An 11,472-nucleotide genomic window follows, 5' to 3' on the forward strand; every position below is an offset into this window, starting at 1 on the left:
GATCAAACTCTCATTACCCAGAGAGACTCCCACCAGGCAAAACCAGGCAGCAATGTCCCTGTGTGGCAGAGGTGGGAAATTAAGGACTAGATTGTTTTGCTGAAAGGGGAGAAGAGTGCAAAGGAGCCCCAGCCCATGGTAGCCTCAGGGCAAGGGAATGTTCTCCCTTGCAGGAGGAGATTTACTTGCTGGAGGAGCTGTGCAGCCTCAGCTCAGGAGTCCTGCAAGTGCTTCAGTGCTGAGCAGTTGCTGCACAGCGGAGAGTGCCTCTTTCCATGTCCCAGGCTGGTGGGAAACGCTGGGGAGAAAAAAGTGCCTCAGAGACAGGGCAGCGATGGCTCCTTGCACTGCTTCCAATGCCAATGTCAGAAGGACTTAGGTCTGGAGACTGAAGACTGGAGTTGCATCTTGAACCACTTCTTTCTAGTAAATCCTTGCTTCCCAGAAGCTGGGATTGCTTCTGACAAGCAAGAACTTGCTTCTGAAGGTGATGCCAGCTTCAGCACACAGGTTTGTCATCTCCTGTTTGTCCCCTGTTTTCTTTTAAGCTTTGCTCAGATGTGACTTACAGCTGGACAACAGCTGTTCAGGTGCTACGTGAATGCCTGTTTGTACCTTTAGGTGTATCCTTCATGAAAAAAACAAGGTGACCAAGTAGGAAAGGAAAAAGGAGTGGCATGTTCCTCCCAAGATCTGACCCCAGCTTGACTCAGCTTGGGTGTTGTGCCAGAATGATGCCAGACACAACAGACTGTCCCTGTGGGGACACTGTCCCACCCACTCTGCTGTATTTGAATGAACAGCTGAGTAACCACCATGGCATCGCTCAACTTCACAAGGAACTCTGCTCATGTAAATAGCTATCCTGCCCCTCCGACCTACTATCCCAGGCATCATGGCTTTGTTTTATAGTATCTGCAAGTGTTTAAAACAGAGGTGTTCTCCTTTAACAACACAAAGCACAGGCAACTGCCCCCCAGAAAACACCACTGCTTTGAAAACCAGTCATGAGCTGGCCTCTCCATTTGTACAGAATTAAAACAGCCAACATGGAATACCAGAGGAGCCATTCAAATGTCGTGGTGGTCCTACCAGTCTCTGTTAGCATCTTCTTCCACCTTCATCCCCAGAAACCTCCTCCCCAGCCCACAGCTGCTCTCCCTGTTGGTGGGTGCAGCTGCACCCCAGGGATGCAGATGGTAACCCTAAAACCAGAAGGCGCTGGAGCAGACCGACAGACCATGCTGTTATTAAGGAGAGAGCTCAGCACGCTCGGAGCCAACTCGGTGACTATCTCGCCCTTGGCAAAGAGGCTACTCTGCAGCAGCACAGCCAGACTGCAGGAAATCTGGTGAGGTCCTGTCCTCCCCACACAGAGCAAGGAGGATCTTGGCAAGACGCTGGAGGTTTGGGGTGAGTTTTTGCTAGCAAAGTGGGAGACCCTCACAGGGCAGGGTTAAGGGTTAATCTCTCAAGCAGAGCAGAAATCCGTCGCATGGTTTCATACCCAACTGGCTGTGCTTCACCCAGAGCTGCTCCCAACACACACTGACAAATTGGGAGTAAAAAAAGTTTTAAAAAGCAACAGCTTTATTCAAAAGCCCCAGATTAAAAAGCTCCAGCTGCATTGTGCAGAACTGTTTCTCTTTCCACACCAGCAGCAACAGAGGCAGAAAGAACCCAAAAGCACAGAAAAGACTCCAGAATTGTCTGTGGGACTTCTTCCAGTAAGATCATGCACAGCAGCTTGTTCTCCAACTACCAGCACAGATGTGACCTTAGCAGTCAGATCTGGGATAGATTCCTCCGAGCTCCTGGGAGACCAATGACTGATGCAGTTTTCTTTGGGATTATGTTTTCACTAGGTATAAGAAGCTCTATTTTGAGAATAACCACTGTAGCTCAACCTCACATCTCTCACTCCAGCATGACATGATTTGATGACATCTCCTCTCACTTCTTTTCTCCAGACAGGCTCTATTTTGCCACAAGCTTCATCAGTGAGCTCAGAAAAACCAACCTCATCCACCACACATATCCAGAGAAGTCAGATCAGGCCCTTCCAGGTAGGTCCTGAATTGTCTTGGCAGGACCCTGAGGAATGGGTGTCTCACCCAGGGAGTGGCCATGTTGCAGCTGTCCTGAGAATGACTGAAGGCCCTCAGCCACCAGGCAGGGACGTTCTCTGCAGCTGTAGGACTTTCTCCATCCCCTGTTGGAGAATCCCTCCATCCCTCCATCCTCCATCCCTCTTGGTGTCTCTGGGAACGGCTGCTCTGATCATCCTCCATTCACTCCTGCTACCCCCAAGGATGTGACCACTGCGAATGGTGTGTGATTCTCTGCTCTGCTTCCTCCGTCCACATCTCTTCTTTAATGCCATCAGTTTTCTCTCTGCACTTCATGATTCATTGTCTGCTTACCTCACTCTTCTTCCACAGTTGCCCAGCTTTTCTCACCCTAGCATTAGCACCAATAATGAGAGCTCTTGTTTCTATTGGGGAACAAATTATTCAGGGAGGTATAGAGTTCAGGGCAAGGTTTTCCTTCAGAACAGAAAAATATTCAGTAATTAGCATATGAGATTTGATTGTGGCTCTGCAGAGTCTCCCACATCTGGACTTGGGGCCACTGGTTGAGGCTGGGAGGTTTTTCTCTCTTTCCTGGTCCGAGTGTCCTTCCAAACAGTGTTTTTTTCTGGGTAACATTTTCCTGTGCATTAGACTCCCTCGTGGAGATGTGAGTGTACGGTTTGCAGATGTCTCCCTTGGCTTCCCTGATTTTGACCTGGTGATCTGCAGTCCAGGTCTTTCCCTTGCATAAGGGTGCTGTCTAGGTCACAGGATGAGCCAGACGTGCCCTGCGGACGCTGCAGTGTCTGTCTTCAATAGGAGTGATTCCTTCTCACTCTCTGTGTAGCAAATAGCCTGTCTACAGTGAAAACTGCAATTACATCTGGTCCACCACAGCAGTTAGAGACTTCCAGTCCAACAAAATGGACTACAGCCTTGCCACCCCAGGCATTCAGCTTATCTAAGGAGGTCATCCCCCAGGTCATCAGATTGGCAAAGAGACAACAAATGGAGTGGAAAAAAAGCACAGGGCATAAAATTTGTTTTTTTAAATGGTACATCTTAAACTGTTACTATTTTCCCTTCTCACTCATCTTTGAGTTCATAGGAACTATGTGGGTGGGTTACAAACTCAGGGTTCTTTGGACTCTGCCTATCTGCAGGTGTAATTCTACATGGCCCGGCTCAGGACTGTGGTATGTGGCATTTTTGGGTTTGTTTTGTTTTTCAGGAAAGCTTAGTGACTTGCTAAATAGCATTGAGCAGATAAGGTCTGAAATCAATGTCTTCAGGAACTGAAAGTCTTCTAAAGAATGTAATGCTTTAGTTAATTGAATTAAATGTATGTCTTACCTTGGCTTGAGAAAAACATTTTCTTGGAGGCAATATTGAAACATCACTTAATTTCAACTTAAACCAAGTGGACTGAATACATCCTGCCAGATGTTCTGCTGGCTCCGTGCCTTTCTAAGTTCAACTGTCAGGAGGACACATTTCAAAGTGAAGATACAAACACACACTGACTCTCCTTAGCTCTCTCTGTGTAACAGGAGCACCTGCCTCCCTCCCCAGCACACAAGAGTGTAGGAGGACGTTGTAGTAATCATCCATCCTGATGATAAAGAATGTTTACACTAAAACACCAGGTCTGTCTGCTATAACGTGCTTAGGTGCACAGGCCCACCCTGATATGGAGAGATGTGTGTCCCCTTTCACTCATGCCAATGGTGGTCGTTCTGACCTGTGCCAAGGTCTTCCAAAGTAACTAGCAACTGTGAGTGCCCATCCCATTCTGCACTGCAGAAAAGCCTCAAAGACCTCAAAATCATAAGCCCTTAAGTTTTATCATGCCAGTCACTCAGCTAGGCACTATTTTGATAATCTTGGGCATAATTCTGTAGCCTGCCCGGGTAAGCATATTTCTCACATCATAGATGAGTTTGGTCTGGGGTGAACGGGGAGGGAATGTAAAATAAAATCCCTGTGATTAACAGCAAATTCTGAATGAACCGTAATCCTGTCTACCTTAGAACCCCGAATAAGGAACAATGCTGTGCCAGCATAATCCCCATGGCCCACAAAAATCAGTAAAGCCAGGATTTGCTAAGAGCTCTGATTTTGCTATATGAGAGGTATTTTAAAGGAAGGTGTTGAATGCAAGAAACACCCACTGAGTCACGCATGCCTGGCTGGAAGTCTGCAAGAGCTCCTCAACAAGGGCAGAGCACAGCCCAGCGTGTGAGACATGGCTGAAAACATCAAACTCATGGCCTAGCTCTCTGTGCACCACAGAAGCACAAGGCTGCTATAAACCACATCTACCTGGAATTTGGGTGTTTGGGCACAGAACAGATGACACCTGCTTTGGCTGGAAACGGGGTCATGCCAGAGGTGGAAAGGGGATGTTTCTTTGTCCTTTGCAGCATTTGATTATTTAATAGTCAAAAAGGGCAAGTGGTGCTCTTGACCTCTCCTGATTTTCTTTTTGGCTACGTGATTCGTGAGTACTGGCTCTTACAGGACTCCCACAGCAGCTACGTTTATCAATAATGACCTTGCAGATGAGGGGAGCCACGAGTGGACACGGCTGAGACAATGGCCCTGCTATTGACCCATGTTGTGGCCTTTGGCAAGTCACATCACACCTCTTTTGGCCTTGTTGTTTTGCCTTTTGGTACCAATTGCTTCACGAGGGAAAATGTCTCCCCGAGATAAAACTAACATCCTAGTATGATAGTGTACATTAACCACTGCTAAAATAGAGATAATTATATGCTGAGCCAAAGAAGTCACATGAGTTAAACACTGCTAGATAAAACATAGGTTTCAGGATCATGGATTTGAGGAGATACCAGAAAAAAAGGACCCACAGTACTGAAGATGAAGTTTGGCTAATAGGCAAACACTCCTTGTGACAAAAATTGACAGTCAAACACCAAATGTTCTTCCCCATATCCAAGTAATTTTTGTGACAGTTCAGTTCCACAGTTTACAAAGGTGAAATTACTTTTATTTCAGAACAAGCGTTGCTTGTAAGTGAGAAAAGAGACATCAAATTGTCAAACTCAAGGACATCAGACAAAGGAATAAGACATACTGTGACACAAAATCAAGACCAACTCTTTTTCACAAAAGCACTCAGTAACATTTTTTTTCCTCTTTTTCACTCACTTTATGTCACTATTGAAAAAACCCCTCGTAGTACTCTAATGCACTGTGAGCATTTCCTCAGTGGTTTGGGATGCCACTGCAGGAAAACAAGAACAGGACAACAAACAGGATAATGCAAAGTCAGTCTGAATTGTATGATACCTACCAACCCTGAGGATTTACTCAGTTTTCATATACAGAATATTCATCCCTTTGCAAAACACGGAAAAGGAACTATCCTCCCGCTTGGGATACTGGACATAAGCTAAATGCTTTCCTTGGATATCTGTTGACTCTTCCAAACAACATACAGATGGGCAGAGGAGTGCTGCTTAGTTACAGCCACTGCTCCTAGTGCCTTGACACTGTTGGGGGGAACAGGGAGAAGCTTGGAGTCGTTGAGGGAAACCACAGCAGTCCCTATCAGCATGCCTTACAGCAGCCAGTCCTACTGCTCTATATGTCCCCTCCACTAATATACGGAACAAGCTGTTTGTTTTTCAGAGGTCTGAACCCAGGCAAGTGCCAACCTCTCCTGCAACACCAGGTTTCCCCTGGGCAAAGGAGCAGAGAAGGGAGCTGAGGTCATCTCTAGGAAACCCTCCACCCTGTGCTGCTACAGGGTCAGGACTCTGGAGCCCACCACAGAGCATTCCTGACCCACCAAACAGAGCCACATCAACTGAGAAAATAAATTGAGAGAAAAAAACTTTCTGAGATTAGAGGAACAGCCACTGTGCTTTCGTACCTCCTGTTCATGCCTGAGGAAACCTCACTATGACTGCTTTTACTGCCAACAGCCACCTGAAGGTCCCAGCCTGGGAACTGCTCAGTGGCAGTGACTGGAGGAGGAGCTCCAGCAGGTCATTACCTCTGAAAAACAGGTTCTCTGATTAGTTACCTAACAAAGAGTCTGGTTTTCTGGGTGCGCTCAAGTTTCAAAATGGTTTGTGTTAGAACAGCTTCTTCTGCGCCTTTCAAAGACAAATAAACCCTATCCCAGCCCAGCTTCTGCTTTTCTTCAGTCTTAACTGGTGATTTGCTCTGCAGGACTCAGAATGGTATTTTTTAAAAGGGCATGGCCCTTACCATTGCCCAGGAAACAAAAGAAAATTACAACAAACAGCATTTTTCCTCTGGAAGCAATGCCCACAAATGCACACCTGAAACCCTCTTCAGGAAGAAGCTCCCATTTCCATCACATGAGCTTGTGTGGACATCCTGAACATCCTCTGCCTCCTCCAGCAAAGGCTTACAAGGCTTCCCAGGATCAGACTCTTAAAACACCATCCTGACAGTGGGGAATAATGTCCACAGCCTGTGAGGGTTGTAGGTAGCAGCTTTTCCTAGCAGGTGTTTCCCCTGCTAAAGTTGATGCTACTCTGTGTTTCAATACCCACCAAATTACTTTCTTAAAATTAAAATAATGCTGTGCAAAAGCATTTAAAAGGCAGGAGCAATACTGTATTTTACAACATAAAGATCCTAAAAATCAAACTAATATTTAAAAAAAAGATAATTCAAGCTTTCTTGAGAGAAGCTTTCTTTCAAACTGTACAACTAAATGTCATGACTTTATCTTTACAATCATGTAAAGATATTACCTATTATTACCTATTGGAATGAAGCTGTGATTTCAAGGTATTATACAGTATTAGAAAATCAATGACTGTATAGTGGGGTCAGTAAACACTATAAATCCTCCCACAGCCCTGCAACCCAGTGGGGAAAAAAACCCAGCAGTATCTTTCCATTACACTAGAAGCAGACTGCACATCATCCCAAATTGCACATGTCCTACTCTGTTTTAGGTCTTCCAGGTTTTCTTTTTTGTGACTTAAAGGCTTGCCAGAGCTCCAGCTGAAATTAAATTTTCCTCTCAACAGAAAGTGGACCAAGCCGTAGCCGTGGAAGTTTAAGGCAATTATTTTTACAACCTACCACTGGTTTTTGAAAATTACATCATTTGGGTGCCAGACTTGAAACACCTTAGGGTGCTTTCATTTTCAAAAGGTACTGAGCATTTGACTTCTGATATAAGCTCCTTTTAAGATGTCTCAAAACCTGGACAGATCCAAACTGCTGATTTTTTAGTTAAGTGCTCACCTTTCAGAAATGACTGACTGAAAACGCTGCGTTTTGGGGATGCTGTCATTAATTTCATCGGTTTGTTTGTTATTTGGAAAGCCAATAGTAGAGTTTCTAGCAGTACCTACAAATCCAGTGGAAATGACCAGGTATTTACAACATACAAAATACACAAAAATATATTTACAATACACCAAAAAGAGGAGAAAACTGTAAATGTGGTTCACAAGAGAGTAACTTCTGTACGGTAGCTCTGAAAGAAAGCATAGGCACTTCTGCTTCAAGAGTTCTTGGTCCCCAAAACTCAGTCTCCTTTCTCCTAGCTATGTTTGCTGAGGAGGAAAATCCATGATTTTGTGTGTTGATACCTCCGATGAGGAAAAAGCTCTCCACCACCTCTTCACTCAGAAGACCTGGCACTGGTGAAGGAGACCATGTCCCTCTGCCTTTCAGAACAAGGCTGTGTACATCCCCAAAATGGGACCACAGCATGTGCAGTCTGCCTCGGGAAGAATTTAATGTTCTGTCTTTCCACTTTTTGCTCTTGTTAGAAAGCTGCTTATTTTCTCCACATGACACTAAAGCTATTGTGTGAAGCACTTTCTTGGGATGCTGGCTGGTGAGAGCAGACAGAGTGCAGGGTTAACTGGAAGGAGCTAAAAGGGACAAAATTCCTGGAAGCCTGAGTGAAGGAGACAAAAGTAAGATTTTCACAGTGCTCCAGCTTCACTTTCTCCGCCAGCTTGGGAACAACACTCCTGAGGGTGAGGACCCCCATCCTCTGCTCCTCATACCAGACATTCCCCATGCTGCTGCCCTCCTTCTGGGCCACTGGGCAGAAGGGACACTTGGCCTCCATCTGTGCCTGGGGCCATGTGTGTACATGTACTTGTAGAGAAGACATTATGGGCAGAGCGTGTGTCCTTTTGGGTGCTCATGGTAGATATGGCCATAACATGCTTTGTTCATGCTCACCCTGCTTTCTTGCTGTACGCTACCTCTTCTGGCAAAAAACGGCCTGTTCTGGGAGTCTTTGAGCAATTCAATGTTGCCCAACATTAAGTCTGCATACTCCTGTAAGGTTCGCATGTTCAGGTACTGGCTGTGGTCATTCACCACCGTGGAGAGCAGGGCTATGGGGCTGTCATCTCCCAGGCATCCCATCCTCCACATCTCTTCCTCATCAGAAAGGGAGAAGTAGACATTGTTGTGAGAGTGGGCACCAGGTTTCCCAGGCTTGCTCAGAACCTTAAGCTTCTCCTTGAGCTTTCTGGTGGAAGAGTTGAAGGTGCTGCTGGTGATGGAGAAACCAGCACCAGCATTCTTGAGGATCCGGTCCAGGCCTCATCAGATAGTGTGGAGGGATGTGTCTAGAAAGTCAGACCCACCTGTTTTCTTTACAGATGTAAAAGTCCTCCAGGAATTCACTGAGCTTCACTGACGGGATCTGGAACAAGAGGAAGGCGTAAGATGCATCAAAGTACTTATGGGAAGGAAATGCATGGCAGGTAGGGAATTGTCTTTTAGGGCTTCTCCATGCTCTGTCTGAAGAAACCTGCAGCATCTTCCACACTTCCCTAGAAGTTTGTTTCCGGGCAGCCTTAGAGTCCTGGAAAGAAGTGACACGTTTATCTAAGCAAAAGAGATGCAGTGAAACCCCATGGTGTAAGGGTGCTCAGACAGATCAGATCCATTTCACTGGCTGGCACCACTTTTGCACCAGCTGTAGAAATCCAGATTCAGAAGAAAGGAGCCAAATTCCTGGCTTTATTTTGAAGTGAATGAAGTTTTCAGTCACACTGAGGTGTGACTGGGTGCAAAGGTGTGACTTACCACTTGGGTGTACATACGGAAGCTTTTCAGGTGAAGAAGAAGGAGGAGGAGGAGGAGGAGGAGGAGGAGGAGGAGGAGGAGGAGGAGGAGGAGGAGGAGGAGGAGGAGGAGGAGGAGGAGGAGGAGGAGGAGGAGGAGGAGGAGGAGGAGGAGGAGGAGAAAAGAGAAGGAGGGTGAGGAGGAGGAGAAGGAGAAAAAGGAGAAGCAGCAGCAGCAGCTTCTTCTTTTGTCCATGAGATGTCAGTATTGCAGTCAGGCTGCCAGTCCAGCTGCATTAGTCTGCCAATGTTTTCGATCGACCTAACAGAGAAACTGTTATAAAAATGTGAGTGGGGCTTTTTGTATTTTGACACTTAGCCACAGTACTTATTTTTGGTGTGTATAGTGATTTTTCTGGGAGTTCATTTTTGGAGAAAAGTCTTCAAATGCTTTGAATTGCATTGGCTAGCTCTGGGAGCAGAAATCATGCAAGCAGTATGTCCAGAGGGTAAGGGCAGGAAATCCTGTTGCATGGCAGCATGAGGCCAAGGTTATGTACAAGTGTTACATACATGGACATCTTCAGTATCACCCTGGGTTTCCAAGCTACTGGCTCAACCATAAAGGCAACAGGGTGTGAATTAGAAAAGGTTACAGCTTTATTAAGAGAAAACTGGAAGGTCTCCAAGACCACAAGGATGTAACGAAGGCTGAAATCTCATGTCTGTTCTAACTTTATAACTTCATTTGAGCATAGGGGCTGGCTCCCACCACTGAAAATACAGTATTTTGTTAAGTTTTCTGCCCTTAGTGATGTCCATGTAATCTCTGAGTCCTTCGGTCATGCACTAGTATCTCCACATGCTGAGACCACTGAGAGGGTGGTCTTGGTGGTGTTGGGACTCACAGCACTGATACACAGATACTTGAAGTCATCATAAAAATTAAAGACAGGAAACTTGTTGAGCTTAGTTGAATATGCTAGAAAACAAATAAAGATGAGAGACAGAAATAGCTCATCCCAATGACATGTTGCCAGCGTTTCTGGCTAAGAGCAACTTGGTGTTTTCCACAAAATGTGAGGAATTTAAGAACAATGAAACACAGCACTTCCCTGATGATTTCTCATGAGTTTGTGCCCTGAAAACTCAGATGCAGCTGGAGTGGCACCAACATGAAGTCACCCTAAGGTTGCCTCAAAGCTAAAAATGTACTGCACACAGAGCCAGTAACAGGGAGTGACACAGCGTCTTTTAGCTGGCTGCAGAAACAGTGAGAGGATGGCAAAGGCTAAGGATTTCCCTTTCTTAGTCGATTCAGGAGCAGGGGAAAAACTTGTCCTACTCCTATACAGCCTGACTCGACTGCCACTGTGCCACACCACCATGGCTGTCTGTGCAAGCTGGACAGGCAATGCTAGCCAGGTAGGACTTTTCTCACATACCCACTTTCTACTTCTGTTGTTAGGCACAAAAGAATCAGGCCCTGGTGCTTCAGTGCACCTTGATGAATACCATGAGTTAAGCGAAGACACACTGTGTGCATTTCTTAAAAGGAGAGCCTCAGCCCCACAGGCAGGAACTGAAAGTAGAGGATTGATGGAGACCCTTTTTATGGATTTCAGACACTTAATATCCTTTATGAAAGAGTAATACATTTTTATGATACCACTATAATTTTATTATATCCACTATAAAGTCTACTTTTTAGAGGGCTGAAGCTAATGGATTTTGCAGTGCAATGCACATTAGCTGTGAAAAGTTGCTCTGAACATCTATGCACTGAGCTAGCAATCCCCACGGCGACCACCTCAGCACAGCAGGAAAAGGGAAGAGGTAGTACACTCCAGAGGAGAGAGGTTTTGGATTTTTTCCTTCTAACCTTCAATTCTGCAGCCCCAGCTGACCATTACTGCAGCCCCAGAGATATCACTCTGCACACTAGGAAGAGGTGATTTTAAAAAGAAAACAGAAACAAGTTTATATTGTTGCAGCTTTTGCTGTTAATATAGTATATAAAAGGTAAAGGAACTGTATAAACCAAACTAGAGGACTGACTGCAAGCAAAACAAGCTGGAAAGCTGAACAGATGCACCATGCACAGCTCAACGATGTCAGCATGTTGTCTGATCCTCTGAGCTCTGGATACTTCTACAAGAGGAGTCCTCAGTCTGTGGGCTGCAGACCCCTGACAGCCCAGGATCTCCTCCTGAAAACTCCAAGAAAGATTGCTGGAAAAAAGGCACATTTGAAAAACACATATTGCTGCACAAGCCCGTCCAGGGGCAGAGGTCTCACAAACTGAAGGGACTGTGTCCCTCCTGTACACGGCACCTCAGTCAGTGGACAAA

The 11,472-nt window shown here is 45.7% G+C and overlaps 1 protein-coding gene across 1 annotated transcript; it reads right to left on the minus strand.

Moving 5' to 3' along the window:
* Nucleotides 1-7,869: 7,869 nt before the first annotated feature.
* On the minus strand, nucleotides 7,870-10,103 carry LOC104524875 (uncharacterized protein KIAA1958; the record flags this gene model as incomplete). Its single annotated transcript, XM_029084932.1, is given in 5 exon segments — nucleotides 7,870-8,183; nucleotides 8,186-8,712; nucleotides 8,714-8,759; nucleotides 9,931-10,000; nucleotides 10,003-10,103. Coding segments are annotated over 5 exon segments (1,058 nt in total), but the record flags the coding sequence as incomplete, so codon positions are not given.
* Between the last annotated feature and the right edge of the window lie 1,369 nt (nucleotides 10,104-11,472).

This window comes from Antrostomus carolinensis, unplaced genomic scaffold (assembly GCF_000700745.2).
Source record: "Antrostomus carolinensis isolate BGI_N321 unplaced genomic scaffold, ASM70074v2 scaffold45745, whole genome shotgun sequence".
Taxonomy (NCBI): Eukaryota; Metazoa; Chordata; class Aves; order Caprimulgiformes; family Caprimulgidae; genus Antrostomus; species Antrostomus carolinensis.